The sequence below is a fragment of the Miscanthus floridulus genome, chromosome 8 (assembly GCF_019320115.1).
Source record: "Miscanthus floridulus cultivar M001 chromosome 8, ASM1932011v1, whole genome shotgun sequence".
Lineage (NCBI taxonomy): Eukaryota > Viridiplantae > Streptophyta > Magnoliopsida > Poales > Poaceae > Miscanthus > Miscanthus floridulus.
This window is the reverse complement of record NC_089587.1, coordinates 185692520-185715205: the sequence shown is the minus strand read 5'-3', so window position 1 is coordinate 185715205 and position 22686 is coordinate 185692520. Positions and strand designations below refer to the sequence as shown.

The 22686-nt window shown below is 47.9% G+C and overlaps 3 protein-coding genes across 3 annotated transcripts; all 3 read left to right on the top strand.

The window, feature by feature from the left end:
- Positions 1-1538: 1538 nt before the first annotated feature.
- On the top strand, positions 1539-5063 carry LOC136477733 (cysteine-rich receptor-like protein kinase 19). Its single transcript, XM_066475981.1, has 7 exons — positions 1539-2502; positions 2911-3039; positions 3166-3338; positions 3617-3827; positions 3923-4160; positions 4251-4401; positions 4618-5063. Exons 1-7 carry the CDS (start codon positions 1617-1619, stop codon positions 4921-4923), a joined length of 2094 nt encoding a protein of 697 aa, XP_066332078.1. The 5' UTR covers positions 1539-1616; the 3' UTR covers positions 4924-5063.
- A 9204-nt stretch (positions 5064-14267) lies between these two features.
- On the top strand, positions 14268-16238 carry LOC136470320 (uncharacterized). The gene is made up of 3 exons (XM_066468205.1): positions 14268-14538; positions 15523-15767; positions 16086-16238. Exons 1-3 carry the CDS (start codon positions 14268-14270, stop codon positions 16236-16238), a joined length of 669 nt encoding a protein of 222 aa, XP_066324302.1.
- A 1994-nt stretch (positions 16239-18232) lies between these two features.
- Positions 18233-21522, top strand: LOC136470319 (cysteine-rich receptor-like protein kinase 10). The gene is made up of 7 exons (XM_066468203.1): positions 18233-18470; positions 19469-19594; positions 19721-19881; positions 20164-20374; positions 20469-20706; positions 20799-20949; positions 21220-21522. Exons 1-7 carry the CDS (start codon positions 18233-18235, stop codon positions 21520-21522), a joined length of 1428 nt encoding a protein of 475 aa, XP_066324300.1.
- The last annotated feature ends 1164 nt before the right edge of the window (positions 21523-22686 follow it).

Below are 22686 nucleotides of genomic sequence, written 5' to 3'. Positions count from 1 at the left end.
ATCACAGAGGTTCTCCAGCCTTTCTGTCACGGCTTGTGGAACTTGCCCCTACCCTCACTAGCCACTGGCTCCTCACCGAGGACTTCAACCTCATTCGCTCCTCTTCAGATAAAAGTGTCGGGGATTCCTTTAACTATCGGCAAAACTTTTGCCGACTGCTTCTACCGTGATTGTTTCTAAACTGTCAGCACAACTTTTCATGGGAGGCTATTTGTCGGCAAAGGTGCCCTTTGCGCACTTTAGAAAGTGTCGGCAAAGGTATGTCGTGTTATAGTGTGTTGATGTCGAACTTAATCTATGATGTTGATGTTGATGTTGACCTTAAGTAAGATTTAATCTTTGATGTTGATGTTGGTTGTTTCCACTTTTGTGATATACACCAAGCCATTAAGTATTGAGTCATGTATGTATTATATACTAATTAATTAAGTTGTATACATGTATAGCGTAACATAAAAGTAATCAATACTAAATGGAAAATAATTAAAGGAAAATGAATATACATGTACAACACAACATAAAACAAAACAAAAGGAAAGGAAAAGAAAAAAACAAAATACTTATTAATACCGGTTGGTAATACTAATGAGGCCGCTCCCACATGCGCGGGAGCGAGGTCTTTTAGTACCGGTCTTATTAGTACCAGGTGGCCGACCCGATACTAATAGCCGAGACTTTTAGTCTCGGCTGGCCAATACGGGTTGGGAAACCGGTACAAATGAGGTTTGCCAACCGGTATTGATGGCTTGTTCCCCAGCCGTGTATGTACCTATCGGTATCTGAAGGCCGATAGGACTCCTATCGGATATCAGTAGCCGACTGGATACTAGATTTGCAATTCTCTTTTTTCGACATTTATTTCTGTAATTTCCAATTAAAATACTACTACTTAAATAAAAAAAATTCCATAGCTTATGTATGAACGTGGCTTATTACATACAGCGTGCTTGTATTCTTGTGGTTCAGTTAATTTGCCGCTCAAGTTTGTCCCACCTTAAAAGTTCAATTCTGTCCCTTTTTCGGTCACCATGGTCCTCTGTCGACTCGATAGAAACATAAATGATGTTTTTCTGATAGTTGCTTTAATTGGTAGGATGTTGTGCTTGTTTGGTGACGGGGAAGGCTTCAGTTGTTGTAATCTCAATTTCTTGGCCGTTTCTTCTTCTACTACTAATAAATATTACTGCAAATTAAGCTCTTACCGTTCTTCTTCTTCTAAACGAAAAAGAGAGAGAGAGAGAAGCCTCGAAGGACCGGCGGCTTAGTCGTTCAACGACGAAGATTCGTTTTGATACTTTCAGGACACATGTATGTATAGGTCATTGTCCGGTACCGCACGAAAGTTAGTGGTACTATGCATCAAGTCAAGTGTGTGTAGAATTTTCTTCCCCACGATGACTCGTCACTCGATCAGTTGAACCACAAAAGAGTACAATAATAAGAGAGCTCGTTAGGAAGGAAACACGCCGTGCACGTATAGACGTGGTCGTGCGGTGCCACTTAAAAATGGCCGGCCGTTTTTAAGTCTTTGCCGTGTTCACAGCTGTTTAATACACATCTGCAGGCACTGGGGCACCTCATGTCACGACGTGTGCCTGAAAAACCTTCAATCTATCATGGCCTCGGCTGCAAAGAGCAGCAGCAGCGCGCAGCTCCTCCTCCCCTTCCTCCTCATTTCCACTTCCTTTCTCCTACCCTTATCCTTAGATGCTCAGAAAACTAACAATAGTTCTGTACAAGTAGACTCATCACCACCCCCGCAATTCTCCTTCAGCTTCGACTTCTCCAATGGATCCAGCTACGCAAGAAGCGACATCCGGCTCGAGGGCAACGCGACGGTGCAGGGAGATAAGGTTGATCTCACCTGCGACAACTCGGCCGGGAGCGGGAGCATGAGCAACTGCGTGGGTCGGATGTCGTACAACCACCCGGTGCCGTTCTACGACGACGACATGACCCTGGCGAGCTTCAGCACAAGCTTCACCTTCGCCATCAAGCCCGACGACATGACGCCGCAGGGGGACGGCATGGCGTTCTTCCTCTCCGGTTACCCGTCAAGGATGATGCAGGACTACTACAACGGGGCGAACCTCGGCCTCCTCAGCGAGGCCAACGGCACCGATCCAGGCCACTTCGTCGCCGTCGAGTTCGACACGTTCAAAAACAATTTGGATCCCAGCGACTACCATATGGGCATCGACATCAACTCCCGTGTCTCCACCAACACGACGGTCCTGGCAGCCCTGGAAGGCACCATGACAGCGACGATCCGATTTGACAACATCACCAGGATGCTGGTGGCGTCCCTCCGGTTCCATGACAATGCCTCTATGGAACCCGCTGTGGTCAGTTATGTGTTGCAAGATCCAAGGGCGTTGCTTCCGCGGGAAGTGGCAGTGGGGTTTTCGGCGGCCACCGGCAGATATACCGAGCTCCATCAGATACTCGCATGGTCCTTCAACTCCACTCTCGCTGCTGCTGCTGCTCCGACCCCACCGAAAGGTATGCCATATATATGTGCACGGGATGCACTCCTTGTTCTTGAATCTTGACAGAAGCACTAAATGCTTGGGGGTGGGTGGGTGGGTGGGGGGGAGTTTCCGAGTTTTCGGTCCTTAAGAAGGTTGTTGTATGATTTTTAAGATTTGTCATGGGCTTATTTAATAACTAGGGCTACTTTTTTTCTTGATATTTTTTCTCAATTGGTCAAGGGTGAAATCTTACTATTACTAATTGGAGCATCCATATTAATCCTCAAGGACGTGCTAAAAAAAGAGACGAAAAAGTCCTAATTAATCCCCCGCCCAGGCCCCCGCCAAAGTCCAGATAACCTTTAAACTATTTTTTTTTTGTTCAATTTGCTCTCAAAGCTATTAACCAATTGATTATTTTTGTTAATTATCATGTAAGGATGGCAAGCAGATAATTATGGCAGACGACGCAAGAGCATAGTTGTGGCCATCGCCGTGGTTGCTCCTATACTCGCATTGTTTATCTGTGGCATTGTTTCCATCAAATTCATCAAAAGGCTCAAAAAAGGTCAGCAATCTACCAAAAAATGCTATTAAAAATACTTCACTAACATCGAGCTTTCTGTTTTATTCCAATGCTATAGCTAGCATCATCAAGTTTAACTGAAAGCATCGCACCCAACACTGATTCTAGGTAAAGGTTCACAAGACAAGGGCGAGGTGAATGAAGAAGATGAAGCACTAGTTTGGGTGGCAGGACGGAATTCTGAGTTCACGGTTTATGACCTTTTGCATGTCTTGGAGGCTACAAATAACTTCTCAGAAGAAAATAAACTTGGGCAAGGAGGATTTGGTCCAGTATATAAGGTAAGAGAGAAAAAAAGTTGTATGCATTGAGAACACAAAAAGAGATAGAGAACAAACCAAGTAAAGTACCAGTCTAGGCCATGTTGGGATGAAAGGGAGGTTTTCCCTGATATTTTCTCTTATTAAATCACCATATTTCTATCTCCAAACAGGCTTTTAAATGTTATGCAAGGAACTGTACTGCTTATTGCCTTTATCATCAGGTTAATCAATTGTCAAAAGACAGCTGAATTCAAAGAAATATCATATTGACCAAACTCTTTTGAACTTCTATGTAGGGCCGATTTCAAGATGGATTGGAGATAGCCGTTAAGAGACTAGCTTCACATTCAGGGCAAGGGTTCAGAGAGTTCAAAAATGAAATCGAGCTCATAGCCAAGCTCCAGCACACAAATTTGGTTAGGCTCTTGGGATGTTGTTCTCAGGGAGACGAGAGATTACTAATCTATGAGTATATGCCAAATAAGAGCTTGGACTTCTACATTTTTGGTAGTACTTCTCAAACATACCAGATATAGTACAAACATTGTTTAGTGCCAACAGCTAAAGGATTTTATCTATGTCTATGCTTAACTGATTTGCAGATGAAATACAAAGAGTTTTACTAGATTGGAAAAAACGCTTAGCCATAATAGAAGGGATAGCGCAAGGACTTCTATACCTACATAAGCACTCTCGGTTACGAGTCATCCATAGAGATCTTAAAGCAAGTAACATACTCCTTGACAGTGAAATGAATCCTAGAATTTCAGATTTTGGGCTCGCAAAAATATTTACCTTAAATGATACTGAAGGAAACACAAAAAGGATCGTTGGGACATAGTAAGTTTTCTTACAAATTAGTCCATCCTAGCTTATAACCTAAAATGTACAAAAGCTTGACACAAGTCTTTTTTACATACTTTCTTTCAGTGGTTATATGGCTCCCGAGTATGCTTCTGAGGGCCTCTTCTCTATCAAATCCGATGTATTTAGCTTCGGCGTATTGACTCTTGAAATCATTAGCGGAAAAAGAACTTCAAGTTCCCATCAATACGGGGAGTTCATCAACCTTCTTGGATATGTGAGTTTTTTCAATATTTAAATGCCACATGTAAAGTATTTGTTGTGGAGATCCTTATTTTACGAGGGCACAAAACCTTTAGTAATATTCATTTTCTTATGTGTCAATTAACATTTAAGTTGGTTGTGTGCATCCCTGGTTGATGCAGCTGCGAGAAATTTTACTTCCTTTATCTAAAAACAGTAACCGTTATGTATTTTAATCATTCTCTTCCAGGCATGGCAGTTGTGGAAAGACAGATTATGGCTTCAATTGGTAGACACTTCATTAGGTGCTGAGTGCCATATATCACAGATGATGAGATGTATTAGTATTGCGTTATTATGTGTGCAAGAGAATGCAGTCGATAGACCCACCATGTCAGAAGTGGTAGCGATGCTATCTACTGATAGTATGGCCCTTCCTGAACCTAAGCACCCAGCATATTTCCATGTAAGAGTAGGAGTTGAAGAAGCATCGTCCTCTGTAGTTGAGTCATCTGATGTTAATGATGTCACAATATCTGCCCTACATGGAAGGTAGTTTTCTGATTTCATTCCAGATCATGTTGAGATAACTTTTAGTATTTTACTCAGTTCAAGGGCTTTATTTTCACTAAACTATGAAATTGTAAATTAGTTAACGGTGAGACACTATTGTAGAATGTTTTTTAATGCTAGACTGCTGGGATTCTAAGACGAAACCTATCAAACAACTGTGCTTGCTTCAGGAGTTCAAGTCATGTGAGCGTTTTATCATTCGGCTCCACAGAGCATAACACCTATATGGAACTTCCGTAGTTTCATACTTCGGCCTTGCTTAGATTGCCTCAAAGTTTCAAGTTTTTTCACTCTCTCTCCATCACATCAATTTTTGGATGCATGCATGGAGCATTAAATGTAGGTAAAAAAAGTAATTAATTGCACAGTTTGGTTGTAAATCACGAGACGAATCTTTTGAGCCTAGTTAGTCCATGATCGGACAAAGTTTGTCAAATACAAACGAAACGTGCTATAGTGTCCAGATTGCAAAAATTTGTAATCTAAACAAGGCCTTCCATTTGGATAAGCACATTTGGAAATTTTGCTGCCAAGATTTTTAGACACACATCTCAGAGTGTTGGAACGGATATATCTGCACCAACTTGCCCACCTTCTGGCAAGAAGCCAGATGATAGAGCTAGGCCGCATTAGGGCAAAAAGACTACATGTTATAGAGCACCAGCATGTGCATGAAATGAAAACCAGGTCATAGCTATAGCTGGACAGCAAGCTTGCTACCTCTGAGGCCTGCCCCCAGAGTGCAGCAACAGAGTGTAGACTACAAGGTACTCGAAACTTGTACAAATTCAATACCAAACTCGGACTTTCATCTTGGCCCTTGTTTAGTTACCCTAAAATGCAAACTTTGGCACTATGCAAAAAGAAGATTCCATATCATATCAAATTTGTGGTACATGCATGGAGTACTAAATGTTGACGAAATCAAAAACTAATTGCACAGTTTGGTTGTACTTTACGAGACGAACGTTTTGAGCCTAATTAATCAACGATTGAACAATTATTACCAAATACAAACGAAAAGCTACTTTACGCTACAGTGCTAGGGAATTTCGCCGATTCCGGTGGCAACTAAACGCCCCTTGGACTGCCGCTGCCAACAGGATGGCCCAGTCTGTAAAACCGAATGGTCCAGCTTTCCCAGAAACATCAGTCTTTGTCAGTTTTGGTCGTCAACCAATAACTTTGCATATACTCTACTGTTCTAAATTATAATTTATTTGACTTTTTTTACCCCAAGTATGGCTGTTTGTCTTATTCAAAAAAAAATGTACGAACATAGTCAAATTTAAGTCATTCTTGAAGAATTTTTGTTAATAAAACAAGCCACAACAAAAGAAGTGATATTAACTATAAATTTTTGAATAAGATAAGTGGTCAAACTTGAGGTTAAAAAGTCAAACGAACTATAATTTGGAATGGATTTAGTAGTATATTCTTGCTACTTTCCGTAGGCTTGACAGCCGACTAATAACGAATTCATTCGTCGTCCGACGTTAAACTGAGTGGAAGAAAGTGGCAGACTGAGTGGTCATGATCAGTTGAAGCCAGCTGTGTGGCAAATTGAGGCCTTGACGTACGCAGCGCACAGCAAGGGCGGTCATTTTCAGTTGACGACTTGGATCTGGTGGTAAGTCTACGCCTGATAAGATTGTATGTTCTGGTGTGCAATTGGATTCCAGCTCCCCAACAGATGAAAAGGTGAATGCTCTGCACTCCCTATGGTGCCTAAGGCTGGACGAAAAACTCGAAGCTCGTTAGCTCGCTCGGCTCGTGGCTGGCTCGACTCGGCTCGGCTCGGCTCGTTATGATAACGAGCCGAGCCGAGCCGAGCCAAGATTTTAGCTCGTTAGCTATAACGAGCCAACTCGAGCCAGCTCGCGAGCTAAACGAGCCAAGCTTCCAGAAAAAAAGTATCAAAACTTGTATTAGTTTTTGTATTACTTCATGTCTTGCACTTTACAATTGACTGGTAACTGGTCTAGACCCTATAAATTGACTGGTAACTGGTCTAGATGCATTTCTTTTGTATTATTATTATTCTCAAACTTTAGATAAATGCAAATATTATATTTTGTGTATTTTTTATACCTAGCTCGCGAGCTTAACGAGCCAGCTCGAGCTTTTAATGAGCCGAGCCGAGCTGGCTTTCTGGCTCGTTAGGATAACGAGCCGAGCCGAGCTAGCTCGTTATCTTAACGAGCCAGAACAAGCCGAGCCCAAACGAGCCGAGCCGGCTCGTTATCCAGGGCGAATGGTGCCCCAGCCACATTCCAAGTGATCGACGACGACGACCACTTGGGCTCATATGTGCTCCTCTGCTGCTGCTGCTGTTGTGCCGCTTGTGGAAAAGAAGGAATAGAGTGGCTTTCAGGAATGAAAGCGATGACAATGCGATCGAGACTCTTGGACGTACGACTGCTACCTTTTGTGTATTAATATTTGGGGCTACTGTGTTCTTGTCCCTACTTGACGTCCAGTTGTGATTTTATCTCTGTTTTTGTCATCGTTGTGATTTTACCCCTATTTTTTGAAAACGAAGCTTAAGTTTACCCTTATTCTGTGAACAGCAGGTAACGGTGTCAAATGGGCTCAGTAAAGACAAGTTTACCTCTACGAAATTGCCCCTACTTATCTGAATACGTTGTGATTTTACCCCTGTTTGGCAAACAAATCACATTACCGAATACACAGTTAGCTAAATCGCTCTACCGACGAAAACTCATTCTTCCTAAATATTGATCCTAATTTTTCTACGGACCAAATCACAGGAGCTAGACGCGATGCCGCACGTGAAGTTGCCGCCGGCGACGAGGAACTGGAAGGAGATCCCGAGTGCCGGCTCGTACAGGGTGGTGGTGGGCCCCCCAAGGCTCCAGCACACCGTGGTGTGGTTGGGCCGCCAGAGCGCGCACGCGTGGGAGTCGCCGACGGCCAGGCCGTACCCGAAGAGGTCCCTTGGCAGCGCGCCAGCGGCAGAGGCGTTCGCCGCCGCGTCGACGTCGTCCGCGCCCGAGCAAAGCGCGGCGCCGGAGACGAGGACGGTGCATGCTCGGAAGCCCCCCGCGGCAAGGTACGGCGCGGCGGTCGCGGTGGCGAGCCCCGCCTGCACCGCGCTACCCTGCGGGCCCCAACATCGAACGGCCGCGGACGCGTTGGTCTCGACGAAGGACGAGACCTCCCTGGATCCGCTATCGGGAAGCGCGCCAGCCATGGATCCACCACGGGAGGGGGGCCGCCATGGATCTAGCCGCCCTCCACCGGGGGCGCGGCCACCATGGATCCGACCGCCCTCCACCGGATCCAGTCGCCAGGGGCGCGCCCACCATGGATCTGGCCGTCCTCCATCGGATCCAGCCGCCGGGTGGCACGCCCGCCATGGATCCAGCCGGATCCGAGGTGAGGGAGAGGGGTTGCGCCGCCCGCTGATGGAGGAGAGCCGCGCTCCTTCCAGCCGGTGGAGCCATGGAGGTAGGGGAGGAGGGCGGATCCGTGACGCCACCCGCTGCTGCTGCTGCTCCGTGCCGCCGGGAGGGGCCGAGCCGCCCTGCGCCCTGCCCGACGCTGGATCCGGGAGGAGCCACTGCCGGGAGCTAGGCCCACGCTCGCGGCAACCGCGCACCACCGCCGGGAGCCGTCGCGGGGGAGAATGGAGGAGAGAGGGAGGGTTGGAGAGGGGGCGCGTCGGGAGGGGAGGGGAGGGGGCGTGTCGGGCGCCGGGAGGGGAGGGGAGGGGGCGCGTCGCTGGGGAGGAGGCCGGAGGGAGAGAGGATGGTAGAGGAGGGGGATTGGAAGGGTATGAGCGGACAAGGGTATTGTCGTCCTTTGGTCTTACTGTGAAGGGATATAACTGACAGAGTTGAAAGTAAGGGTAAACTGAGCCTTAGTAGTTACAAAACAGGGGTAAAATCACAACGACGACAAAAACGAGGGTAAAATCACAATTGGACATCAAAGTAGGGGCAAGAACACAATATTCCCTTAATATTTCTCATCTTAGGCCTGGTTTAGATTGCAAGTTTTTTCACTCTCTCGCCATCACATCAAATCTTTGGACACATGCATGGAGTATTAAATGTAGATAAAAAAATAACTAATTACACAGTTTGATTGTAAATTACGAGACGAATCTTTTGAGCCTAGTTAGGGCATGTACAACCCATAGACGGGGCTCCGTCTCTAAGCGCCTCGAATCTACCATACAGACAGGTATAAAGACATGTCATACAACCCACAGACAGGGATCCGCCTCAAAACTGTTTAATGCTTTGCATGTAGCTAGGATCAACTATAAATAAATTTTTGTATATCATTATATGGCTATTTGATAGAAAATGTATCAAGGATAAATAAAAGCAACATGATTACAATATTTTTATATATAATTGCAACATTCTTGTCTAATCGTATAAATCATATATTATATATAATTGCAACATTCGTGTCTAATCGTATCAAAGAATGAGTTCACATTAATTAACATGCAGATTGAAGGTCTTTGGTTGACCATGCAAGTACTGTTGCACGAGGCACATGGTTGAATAAAATTCAGAGTACAGAGTACACAAGATCTTTGGAATTTCCACTTCTACTGCACGGTGGATGTAGGTCTTTATTGCTGAAAAATAGATAATGGATCAGTAGTCAATTTCAGAGCATCAGCTCAGATCAAAGGAACCTTCAGATTCTACCAATCTTTGCAGAAAGCCATAGCTGAACAACAGTCATCAGTCATCAGTGCACGAGATGAGATCAAACAAGTTTTCAATCGCCAGAACCAACAACAGACTAAATGAACAATCGCACACACAAAGACGACGGAAGGAGAAGCCAGTCGTTGGCCTGGGCACCTGCGACGCGGAAGCCGGCGACCGGCGGCCGAGCCGACGCGCGAGAGAAACGCCTTGATGTGCTTGGCCAGGGACGTCGGCGGGAACGGACGGCAGAAGAAGCAGCGCGGCGTGCATGAAGTCGAGGTCGCCGAGGACGGCGCAAGGCGCGATGCCATAGGGGGAGCCCGAGCGGGCTGCCCGCCTGCCCGCCGACGACAACTGCGCCGGCGTTGCCCCGGCCCTTCCCCGCGCGGCGTCCTCGCGCCGTCGATGGCCGCACGCCTCTACCTCCCTCCTCCCCTCCTACCGATGTCGCATCTCTGCCCCGCGCGCTGCCAAGACTGTTTGTCGGATGAATTCTTGGCGCGCAACAAACAAAATCGCGCCAACCACATCTGGATCCCGCGCCCTCGCTTGGAGACGATGCAAGCCGTACAACGCTGCTCTCAGCCGGCATCTCAACCTGGGAGCACGCGCCCGCATCGTCGCTTCGCGAGACGACATGAGCCCCATCTCCTAGCATCGGCGGGGTGTTTTCTGCAAAATTTACTCTGTGGAGACGGGCTTGGTAGACTCGTTGTACGTGCCCTTAGGCCATGATTGGACAATAATTGTCAAATACAAACGAAAGTGCTACAGTGCCGAATACTGATTCTTAACCTCAATCTAAACAAAGCCTTATACCAAGATTAATTTTTCAAGGAAGTCAATGTCCCGTCGGCACATGGTTACCAGTGCAAGATAGGGTTTTGACGGCCGTTGCACGGCAAGTTTGGTTGGTGAGTCGTCGGTGTCACGCCGTATGTAGCCGTTCCCAAGTATCTACTCGGCAGGGAGACAATAGTGCAGCTCCACACTACATAGATGCATTGTACACAGTACAGGCCTGTTAGACTAATTTTTAAGAGATGGTTCTCTTTTCACCCATTTATACTACTTTATCTGTGACGCTGGATAAAATACCGTCTCTGGTATACGCATCTCCTTTGTTGCTTCCTGGCGTAGCGAGGCCCTTGGGTAATATATGTTAGATAATCTACTGCTTCCTTATAACGCACGGTAGGGGAAGGCGGCACCGAAAAGGCCCTCTGCTGTGGTACTGTAGCCGCTGTAGAAGCAGGCGTCGAAAGGCTCTGCACTGTAGCCACATGCAGGGGCAGGCGCCAGAGTCAGCCCTGTTGTGTTATCTAGTCACTGTTATAGCAGGGCAACTGTACTAGGATTAGATGGATAGAGTTGTATAAATAGCTTACCACTGCAACTCAGTAAAGAGAGTTCAGATTTGCCATCTCCTATGCAGGGCTCCGGCCAACGCTGGTGTCTCTTGTACTGTGTGTGTATGCTCTGTTCTCCCTTCTTCTTCTACCTCTAGCCATAGAGTGTGGTCGGACAACGTCTGTTCGTGGTCGGCACGACTAGTGGGTGCTCGGCAACACTAGCGGGTGCTCGGCAAGACTGGTGAGTGGTCGACTCAGCTAAGCCGGTGATCCTGTGTGGGCCAACAAGTGGTATCAGAGCCGTACAAGCACCGTCGTCAGACTAACCGCTGGTGATGACGAACGGTTCGGAGATGGGCGACAGCAGTGGCACTGCTGTGGCTGCCCAACCACGATAGGAGGTCGTTGTTCGCATGGTGCGGGAGGTCAATGGCACTAGTTGGTCGACGCTGACTCACACCAACTATGGAGAGTGGTCGGTGACCATGAAGGTCAAGCTCAGAGCCCGACGGCTCTGGAATGCTGTTGACAAGGGCACCGACAATGAAGAAGATGACATGTCAGTGTTGGAGGCTATCCTTGCTGCTGTACCGGCGGAGTACAGGGAGCCGTTGGGGGCGAAGAGCTCTGCTAAGGAGGCATGGGAGGCTATTGCGGTGATGCGCGTCGGTTCTGACCGCGCAAAGAAGGCGACGGCCTAGCTTCTAAAGCAGGAGTACGCCAACCTCAAGTTCAAGGATGGTGAAACAGGGGAGGACTTCTCCCTCTGTCTGCAGACGCTCATCAACAAGCTGAAGAGCCACGGCGTCACCATCGACGAAGAGGAGGCGGTCTCCAAGTACCTTCACTCCGTGCCGACAAAGTACATCCAGATCGCTCTCTCTATAGAGACGATGCTGGACTTGTCCACCCTCACCATTGAGGATGTGACAGGCCGTCTGCGGGCGGTGGACGAGCGCCTAGAGCAGGCGACAGCAACGAAGGACAGTGGCAAACTACTACTGACAGAGGAGGAGTGGGCTGCTCGGAGGAACTCCGGGGTAGCCTCCTCTAGCCGCGGTGGCGATGGCAAGCGCCGCGGCAAGGCTTCTTCGGAGAAGAAGAAGCGAGTCGACCCCAACGTCTGCCAGCGCTGCGAGAAGATGGGCCATTGGGCACGGGAGTGCCCAAATCGCAAGCAGGAAAAGAAGGCTGAGGCTCATCTGGCGCAAGCTGATGATGATTAGGCCACTTGTCGGTACAGAAAGAGACCAACTAGTGAATATTTATAGTTTTACTGTACGTTGTGATCGGAGATGGCCTAGCACCCAATGACACAGGATTTATACTGGTTCAGGCAACGTGCCCTATGTCCAGTCGGGGTCAGTCGATGACTTTATTCCTGAGCCTAGGTGCTCGAAGTCTGTAGTGGGGTTACAAACGAGAAGGAGAAAGATGGGGATACTAGAGGCCCGGTCAGCTCCGGTCGGAAGGGCCGAGAGCGACGAGAACTCCGGTATGAGCTAAGTGTTCAAGCGTGTGCTTGAGTTCCAAACCTGGCGGTTCTCTGGTTGTGATCTATTGGACTGATGAATCTCAAGGAACTGAGCTTGAATGAATCGATCCGTCCCCTTTTATAGATGAAGGGGATAGCTTTACAGGTGAGAGGGAGAGGATACGGATGCTTTTGAGCCTTGTTGCCCACGCCGATGAGGATTGGATAATGGTAGGCGCCCACAACACTGTTGATGTCACTGTAGAATGTCAGGTGCATGTGGGAGGTTGCGGTGTCTTCTTCAGGAAAGGTTGACGTCGATACCTGTAAAATACTGCTGGATGCCCAGAGGCATGTGAGGAGTCTCACCACGTTTACCGGGTATGGCGAATCCCGGTGCCTACAACACTATTGATGCCAGAGGCACGTGAGGGCCTTTTTCCCGTATGGGAGTCCAACGACGCCTACAATACTGTAGGGATAAATATCGGCGCCTACAACACTATTTGTGTCAGGGTGGTTGCGGAACATTATTCCCGCAGGTGTTCAGGGTATGGTCCCTGTACCGTGGTATGACTCATGTGCTGCTTTCTCCGTTCATCCATGGTCCCTTTCGAGCGGGCGTCCCCGGCCGGATGGCCTCAGTCGGCTTCAGTTGCGCCGGTCGGAGGAGAGCGGCAAGTAGGGTTCTCACGTACTCCGGTCAGAGAGACGCGGGGTCGGAGTCGGAAGTTGGGCTCGAGGCAGGCCTTCCGATCGGAGAGGCCGTCCGGAGGCGGCCGGAGCCCGAATCGAGCACTCTGGTCGGATAGGTGGGCTGAAGTAGCTGACGAGCGGGCGTCGCTCTTCTTGGGCCAGGCCTTCCGGTCGGTTGCTGGACCGCCCCTTTGCCCTGTTTTTTAGACTCTCGGGTTGAGCCTTGGCATGGAAGCCAGTCCCCGAGAGACCCCGAGTTTATGAACCCGACACCACTATTCTGATGGCGACGTTCTATGCACTGCACGACGTCGAGGCCGAGGAGAAGGAAGAGGTGACGATGGTGGAAGGACCTGGGAAGGCCCTGAAGGCTGTCAACCTCGACGAACCGCGCGCCCAAGTCCACCTCGGACGTGTGGGCGCCGACCAGGAGCAGCAGTGGTACCTGGACTCTGGTGCCAGCAACCACATGACGGGCTCCAAGGCATCCTTCTCCGAGCTCGACGATGATGTTACCGGTACGGTGAAGTTTGTTGATGGCTCAAGGGTGTCTATCCAAAGGCGTGGCACCATCATCTTCAGGTGCCAGAATGGAGAGCACCACACGCTAACGGATGTATATTACATCCCGTAGCTGTGTTCAAGCATCATCAGCATTGGTCAGCTGGATGAGCGTGGTAGCGAGGTACTGATCAAGGACGAAGTTCTTAGGATCAGGGACCAGGAGCAGCGACTTCTCGCCAAGGTGAAGAGGTCCCAGAACCGGTTGTACCTGCTCGACTTGAAGGTAGGGCAGCCGGTGTGCCTGGCGGCACGGCACACCGAGGAGCCATGGCTGTGGCATGCCCGGTTCGGATATCTCAGCTTCAACACGCTTGATCGGCTGGAGAAGATGGTCTGAGGGCTACCCCACATCAAGCATGGAGGTGAGCTATGTGACAGCTACCTGGCCGAGAAGCAGAGGAGGCTACCATTCCCAAAGGCGACCAAGTATCATGTGGAGGACGCTCTCGAGCTCGTCCACGGCGACCTCTGCGGGCCGATCACGCCAGCTACAAATAGTGGTCGGCGGTACTTCCTCCTGCCCGGGGATGATTGTAGTCGCTACATGTGGCTGCAACTCCTGACAAGCAAGGACGAAGCGGTGGCGGTGATCAAGAAGTTCAAGATGCGCACGGAGGGGGAGAGCGGCAAGAAGCTCCGTGTGCTGAGGACTGATCGTGGTGGTGAATTCACTTCGGTGGAGTTCGCTGCATACTACGTGGATCAGGGTGTGGTGCACCACCACACCGTGCCATACTCGCCACAGCAGAATGGCGTGGTGGAGCGACAGAACCAGACAGTAGTCGGCATGGCTCGATCCATGATGAAGGCCAAAGGTATGCCGGCAAGGTTCTGGGGAGAGGCGGTGACCACGGCGGTGTTCATCCTCAACCGCGCTTTGACCAAGGCCCTGACGGGCAAGACGCCATTCAAAGCTTGGTATGGGCGCATGCCGAGCATGTCCTTCCTCCGGACATTCGGCTGCATCAGCCACGTCAGGAAGACAAAGCCGATCCTCACCAAGCTAGAGGACAGGAGCACACCGATGGTGTTCCTGGGCTACACGAAGGTTACCAAGGCGTACCGGCTCTATGACCCACGCGGAGATAAGGTACTTGTCTCGCGCAACGTCGTATTCGATGAGAAGACGGCTTTGGACTAGAGCAGTCCGAGGACGGGGGAAGCTGGCGGCTTCACCAGCACCTTCATCGTCGAGCACCTAGTCATCCATGGTGGTGGAGACATTGGGGAAGAGGTGCCGAGCACTCCAAGAGGGGTGCCGAGCACTCCAGCAATAGAGCCAAGCACTCCTGGGGCGGTACCGATCACTTCAGGAGGGATGTCGAGCACTCAGGGAGGAGTGCCGAGCACTCCTGGAGGGATGCTGAGCACGACAGGAGTGGTGTCGGAAGGTTCTGCAGTGGTGGCAACCACTCCAGGACGGGTGCCGAGCACTCCCATAGCGGAGCCGAGGGGTCTTGCAGTGGTGCCGACCATTGTAAGATGTGTGCCGAGCACTCTGAGAGGGGTGCAGACCACTCTAGGAGTGGTGACGAGATGTCCAGGAGTAGTGCCAAGCACTACAACCGGGGTGCCGAGCACTCCAGGTGCTCTGCCGAGCACTCCAGCAAAATAGAGAACTCCATCAATGTCGATCGAGTTCGCCTCACCTCCAAGTGACATCACTGAGTTCGTGGATGCCTTCCATGAAGGTGAGGAGGTGCGGTTCCGTAGGCTAGATGACATCATCGGCGGCACAGGGCCCTCAGGACTGGCTGGTTGGCTGCTCAATGACCAAGAGCTGTTGCTCGTCAGTGCAGAGGAACCACCCACGTTCGTGTTGATCGAGCGTGATAGAAACTGGCAACAGGCGATGCTGGAGGAGATGAAGGCGATCGAGGAAAATGAGACTTGGCAACTCGTCGATCCACCTTCAGGATGCCGTCCGATCAGTCTGAAGTGGGTGTACAAGGTCAACCGGGATGAGCTCAGCACCATTGTCAAGCACAAGGCGCGCCTCGTCGCTCGAGGCTTTGTTCAACGCGAGGGCATCGACTTCGAGGAAGTCTTTGCGCTAGTAGCGCGCATGGAGTCTGTTCGTTTGCTACTAGCTTTTGCAGCAGCAAAGGACTGTCGCGTCCATCACTTGGATGTTAAATCGGCCTTCCTCAACGGCGAACTGGCGGAGACGGTCTTCGTCAGGCAACCTCCAGGTTTCGCCGCCAAGGGAGCGAAGCACAGGGTGCTCCGACTACGTAAGGCGCTCTATGGGCTATGGCAAGCCCCGCGAGCGTGGAACACCAAGCTTGACACCACGCTGGGCGAGCTTGGGTTCACAAGGTGTGCAACCGAGCACGCCCTCTACACGCAATGATGGGGAAAGGAGGAGCTCGTCGTCGTCATGTATGTGGATGACTTGATCATCATCGGCGCATGCACGGAGGACATTGACAGCTTCAAGCACGAGATGACGGCTTGTTTTCGAATGAGCGATCTCGGGGTGCTCTCCTACTACCTCGGCATCAAGGTGAGATAGGGGAGGGAGGCACTCACGCTCGGTCAAAGCGCGTATGCCTCGAAGCTGTTGGAACAGAGCAGCATGGCTAAGTGCAAGCCATGCATGACTCCGATGGAGGAGCGGCTGAAGCTAACGAAGGCCAGCACCACGGCGAAGGTGGATGCAACACTCTACCGGAGCATCATCGATGGCCTACGCTACCTAGTCCACACGAGGATGGACATTGCATTCGCCATGGGCTACGTCAGTCGCTTCATGGAGGATCCTCGAGAGGATCACTGGGCTGCGGTGAAGCAGCTACTGCGCTACGTCAAGGGGACGGTGGACCAGGGGATCATCTTTCCTAAGATCGACGGGAGTAGGCTGCAGCTCACTGCGTTCAGCGATGCAGACATGGCGGGGACATCGACGGACGACGAAGCACCTCTGGCATGCTCGTCTTCCTCGGGTCGGCTCCAATTTCATGGTTGTCACTGAAACAGAAGGTGGTGGCGCTATCTACGTGCGAGGCAGAGTACGTAGCGGCGGCCACAATGGTGTGCCAAGTTGTGTGGCTGCGCCAGCTGCTGGGTGAGCTAACCGGTGCAAAAGCTCACCCACCAGCACTAATGGTGGACAACCAGCCCGCCATCGCCGTGGCGAAGAATCCAGTTTTGCACGACCGGAGCAAACACATCGACGTGAAGTTCCACTTCCTCAGGGACTGTGTCGATGGAGGGCAGATCGTCATCGAGTTCGTCGAAACTGGTCGGCAACTCGTGGACGTCCTCACCAAGCCACTCGGACGTCTTTGACTCACGGAGCTGAAGAAGATGATCGGCATGGAGGGGGTACAAGGGTTAGCAGTAGGATTAGGGGAATAATTATTAGATAATCTACTGCTTCCTTGTAACACACGGCAGGGGAAGGCGGCGCCGAAAAGGCCCCCTACTGTGGTACTGTAGCCGCTGTAGAGGCAGACGCCGAAAGGCTCACCTACCGCACTGTAGCCACATGCAGGGGCAGGCGCCAGAGTCAGCCCTGCTGTGTTATCTAGTCACTGTTGCAGCAGGACAGCTGTACTATGACTAGATGGATAGAGTTGTATAAATAGCTTACCAATGTAAGTCAGTAAAGAGAGTTCAGATTTGCCATCTCTTATACAGGGCTCCGGCCAACGCTGCTATCTCTTGTACTATGTGTGTATGCTTTGTTCTCCCTTCTTCTTCTACCTCTAGCCATAGAGTGTGGTCGGACAACTATTCATGGTCGGCATGGCTAGTGGGTGCTCGGCAACACTAGCGAGTGCTCAGCAAGATTGGTGAGTGGTGTAGCTCATCGGCTGAGCAATTCATTCATTCCCACTGCCATGGCCTTGACTGCAAGCAGCAGCCCACAGCTCCTCCTCTTCTTCCCCCTCATTTCCACTTGCTTTCTCCCACCACACTGCTTATCCCTAGATGCTAAGGAAGCTGACAACAACACTGGAAAAAATAGACTCGCCGGAACTCTCCTTCAGCTTCGACTTCTCCAATGCATCCAGCTACGACGCCGACGACCTCCGCTTCGAGGGCAACGCCTCGGTGCACGGCAATCTGATCAACCTCGCCTACGACTTGTTCGGGCAGAGCGTCGATGACTGCACGGGCCGGATGTTGTACAACCACCCAGTGCCGTTCCACCACGACGACGATGGCACAACTGCCCTAGCGAGCTTCAGCACAAGCTTCACCTTCGTGATCAAGCCCGGCGGTGAGGCCGTGCCCGGAGACGGCATAGCGTTCCTCCTCTCCGGCTACCCATCCAGCATGCCGCCCGATACCGACGAGGGAAGCCTCGGCCTCATGGACGCCGCCGCCGTGGCCTACGGGTCCGGCCAGTTCGTCATCGTCGAGTTCGACACGTACCAAAACGACGACTAGGGGGATCCCAGCGACAACCACATAGGTGTCGACATCAACACTGTCTGCTCGTCCAACACAACATATTTGAACACCACATCAGGATCGCCAAGTCTTAAAGTAAATGCCACCATGACAGCGACGATCCAATTTAACGGCACCACCGGGATGCTGGTTGCCTCCCTTCGGTTTCATGACCATCCCTCTATGGAACCCGCTGTGGTCACTTATGTCTTGCAAGATCCAAAGTCGTGGCTTCCGCGGGAAGTGGCAGTGGGGTTTTCAGCGGGCTCCGGCACTTCCACTGAGCTCCATCAGATACTCGCATGGTCCTTCAAGTCCACCCTTGCTGCTCCGCGCTCACCTAAAGGTACTCGCACTGTTTGAGGGTATAGTTATATTTAGGTTTGTTCTAAGTCAAATATTTTAAATTTTGACTATGAATAGCGAAAAAACATAAAGATTGAGAACATAAAAATTACATCAATAGATCCATCGGGAGACCCACTTTTATAATATGCAACTTTTTCAATTTAAAATAAACTATTTTTGGAGTTATTGTTGGTCAAAGATACAAATGTTTGACTTAGGACAAACATAAACGTAGCTATATTCTGGGATAGAGGGAGTACTTATGACCACTCCATGCACTCCTTGTTCTTTCATAAGCACTAATAAGGCTGGGTTCTCTTTTTGGACCTTTTACGACACTTATTAAGGCGGTAATTACATGACATTTAAGATTTTTGAAGTGTTTCTTTAAACTATAGGGCTATTGTTTATCTCACAAGACACGCTAGAAAAAGAAAAAGAAAATTCTTAAAAAATTCTCACAAAAACTAAAAACACCTAGCCATAAATTTGGAAGTCTCTAATCATCACTCATAATAATAGCCATTAAATATATTACTTTTATAAAAAATTACCTCACCTCTACCAATCTAAAAACAGTCTAAATCAGCTCTCTAAATCTATATCTAAATTGACCATCTCTACCATTATAAAAACTTAATCTATAGTGAGCCCCTTATCTTCATCTCAATTACCTATGTATGCCCTAGTTAAAAAAGGATTGATGCACTAGTTAAAAAAAGATTAAAAACAATATATCAATGCAACAATTTTTGGACAAACTTGTTAACCTTAGGATGTTTTACCTACTAAACAATGATTATTTTTGCACAAATATTGGGTGTAGATTTATTTGGACCTCCTATGTCCAAAGATAGTCCCTTATTTTAGGTTTCTTGGGTCTACAATGAATTTGAACCATTAAAACTTTGGTCTAACTCTATTGCATGCCCAAATGGTCAAATTGTCTAATTAATCAATTAACCAATTGATTTTTTTTGTTTATTATCATGGAAGGACGGCAAAAGGATAATTATGCCAAACGCAAGAGCAAAGTTCTGGCCACTGCCGTGGTTGCTCCTATACTTGCATTGTTTATCTACAGCTTTGTTTCATTCAAATTCATCAAAAAGCGCAGAAAAGGTCAGCAGTCTACCAAAAAGTATCATTGAAAATACTTCTGTCTCAAGACATCGAGATTCTATTTTGTTACAACGCTATAGCATCATCAACTTTGACTGAAAGCATCACACCCAACATTGATTCTAGGTAGAAGTTCACAAGATAAGGAAGAAGATGAAGCACTAGTTTGGGTGGCAGGACGGAATTCTGAGTTCACGGTTTATGACTTTTTGCAAGTCTTGGAGGCTACAAATAACTTCTCAGAAGAAAATAAACTTGGGCAAGGAGGATTTGGTCCAGTATATAAGGTAAGATAGAAGAAAAAAAACATATGCATTGAGAACCCAAAACATATAGAAAACAAACCAAGTAGAGGACTAGTCTTAGGCCATGTTTGTAATGAAAGGGAGGTTTTCCCTAATACTTTCTCTTATTAAACTACCAAATTTCTAGTTCCATACAGGCCTTTAAACGTTATGCGAATAAATGTACTTTTGCGTATTGCCTTCGTCGGAAGGTTAATCAATTGTCACAAGACAGCTAAACTCAAAGATATATCATTGACAAAACTCTTTTGAACTTCTCTATAGGGCCGATTTCACGATGGATTGGAGATAGCCGTTAAGAGACTAGCTTCACATTCAGGGCAAGGGTTTAGAGAGTTCAAAAATGAAATCGAGCTCATAGCCAAGCTCCAACACACAAATCTGGTGAGGCTCTTGGGATGTTGCTCTCAGGGTGACGAGAGGTTACTAATCTACGAGTATATACCAAATAAGAGCTTGGACTTCTACATTTTTGGTAGTACTTGTAAAACATACCATAATACAAGCTGTGTTCAGCGCTGACAGCTAAAGGCTTTTATCTTATATGTGTATGCTTAACTGATTTGCAGATGAAATACAAAGAGTTTTACTAGATTGGAATAAACGTTTGGCCATAATTGAAGGGATAGCGCAAGGAATTCTGTACCTGCATAAGCACTCTCGATTACGTGTCATTCATAGAGACCTTAAAGCAAGCAACATACTCTTAGACCATGAAATGAACCCTAAAATTTTAGATTTCAGGCTCGCAAAAATATTTGGCTTAAATGATACTGAAGAAAACACAAAAAGGTTTGTTGGGATATAGTAAGTATTCTTACAGATCAATCCATCCTAGCCTAAAAACCTAATATGTACAAAGTTTGACATCAGAGGGTTTTTTATATACTTTGTTTCAGTGGTTATATGGCTCCTGAATATGCTTCTGAGGGCCTCTTCTCAATCAAATCCGATGTATATAGCTTTGGCGTATTGACTCTTGAAATCGTCAGTGGAAAAAGGACTTCAAGTGTCCATCAATATGGAGAGTTCATCAACCTTCTTGGACATGTGAGTTTCTTTTTTGAATATTTGAATACCATATGTAAAGTATTGAAGCTAGCCTTGGTTTTTAACCACCATCTACACCAATATTACTCCTCCACGTTGTTCACTATTCCCTTGTTTTATGAGAGCACAAAAGCTTTAGTAATATTCTTTTTTCTATGTGTTAATTAACTTTTATTGTTAGTTCTGTGCATCCTTGGTTTATGTGGATGCTAGAAATTTGCATCCTTTATCTAAAAATAGCCTTTATGTATTTTAATCATTCTCTTATAGGCATGGCAGTTGTGGAAAGATGGATTATGGCTTCGGTTGGTAGACACTTCATTAGGTGATGAGTGTCATACATCACACATGATGAGATGTATTAATATTGCGTTGTTATGTGTGCAAGAGAATGCGGTCGATAGACCCACCGTGTCAGAAGTGGTAGCGATGCTATCTAGTGATAGTATGGCCCTGCTTGAACCTAAGCACCCAGCATATTTCCATGTAAGAGTGGGAATTGAAGAATTGTCCTCTGTAGTTGAGTCATCTGGTGTTAATGATGTTACAATATCCGCCCTACATGGGAGGTAGTTTTATGATTTCATTACAGATCATGTTGAGATAACTTTTAGTATTTTGCTCTGTTGGGCTTTATTTTCTCTAAACTCTGAAATTGTAAATTAGTAATGGTGAGATACATTGTAGATTGTTTTTTTTTAATGCTAGACTGCTGGGATTCAAAGACAAAATCTATCAAACGCTGTGCTTGCTTCAGGAGCTCAGGTCATGAGCATTTTATCATTCGGCTCCGCAGAGCATAACACCTGTGAAACTTCCATATTTCCATACTTCCATTTAGATAAGCGCATTTGGAAAATTTTGCTAGCAAGATTTTTACATGCACATCTCCAAGTGTTAATAGAAAATACTCACAAGAAACCTTGTAATCTAATTAGAGAAGACTAGCTTCGGATGATTGATCCAACCTGACGCTTTTGGATCCCATTGTTCGAAACAGGTGCCTGTTTAGTTCCCAAAATTTTTCAAGATTCCCCGTCACATCGAATCTTTGGACGTATGCATGAAGCATTAAATATAGATAAAAAATAAAATTAATTACACAGTTTAGACGAAATTCACGAGACGAATCTTTTAAGCCTAATTAGATCATGATTGGACACTAATTGCCAAATAACAATAAAAATACTACAGTATCATTCTCCAAAAAATTTAGCAAACTAAACCAGGCCATATATATATATACGCACCAACTCATCCAGCTTGAGGCAAGCCGCCAGGTGGTAGAGCTGTGCCACATTAGGACAAACATATTTTATAATTAGGGCGCCAACAAGCTTGCTACTGGCCTACTGGGGCAGAAGCCTCCATACCGGAACTGACAAGACACCTCCGGGGAACGAGCGCTAGCTCGGTTGGTCGAGCGCTCCAGGTGAGAGCGACGCCACCCGGGCTCGAACCCGGCGCCCACCTCCTTTCTTACGAGTATCCAGAGACTCCCCCGTGTTTTCAAAAAAAAAAAAAAAAAAAAAAGACACCTCTGAGGCCTGCACCCCCCACCACCACCAGAGTGCACTCATACGACCACTGCTTAGGCTATCTCCACAACAAGGGGCTCGTTCGGATGGTCCGGTGAACAGTGTTTTGGATGGTTTTGATAGTCGAATATTATTTTGTGAGAGAGAATAAGTTGAAACAATCCGTTCGTCTTTTAGGTAGCGCTACAGACAAAATATT

Bases quoted from the DNA above. Each gene is read 5' to 3' on its own strand.
- LOC136477733 (XM_066475981.1), top strand. From the start codon at position 1,617: ATGGCCTCGGCTGCAAAGAGCAGCAGCAGCGCGCAGCTCCTCCTCCCC. The intron at 3,040-3,165 runs GTCAGCAATCTA...CACTGATTCTAG, and splicing joins CATCAAAAGGCTCAAAAAAG to GTAAAGGTTCACAAGACAAG. The intron at 4,402-4,617 runs GTGAGTTTTTTC...ATTCTCTTCCAG, and splicing joins TCATCAACCTTCTTGGATAT to GCATGGCAGTTGTGGAAAGA.
- LOC136470320 (XM_066468205.1), top strand. From the start codon at position 14,268: ATGTGGCTGCAACTCCTGACAAGCAAGGACGAAGCGGTGGCGGTGATC. The intron at 14,539-15,522 runs GTATGCCGGCAA...TCGTCAGTGCAG, and splicing joins ATCCATGATGAAGGCCAAAG to AGGAACCACCCACGTTCGTG. The intron at 15,768-16,085 runs GTCTTTGCGCTA...TGATGGGGAAAG, and splicing joins AGGGCATCGACTTCGAGGAA to GAGGAGCTCGTCGTCGTCAT.
- LOC136470319 (XM_066468203.1), top strand. From the start codon at position 18,233: ATGACAGCGACGATCCAATTTAACGGCACCACCGGGATGCTGGTTGCC. The intron at 20,375-20,468 runs GTAGTACTTGTA...ACTGATTTGCAG, and splicing joins CTTGGACTTCTACATTTTTG to ATGAAATACAAAGAGTTTTA. The intron at 20,950-21,219 runs GTGAGTTTCTTT...ATTCTCTTATAG, and splicing joins TCATCAACCTTCTTGGACAT to GCATGGCAGTTGTGGAAAGA.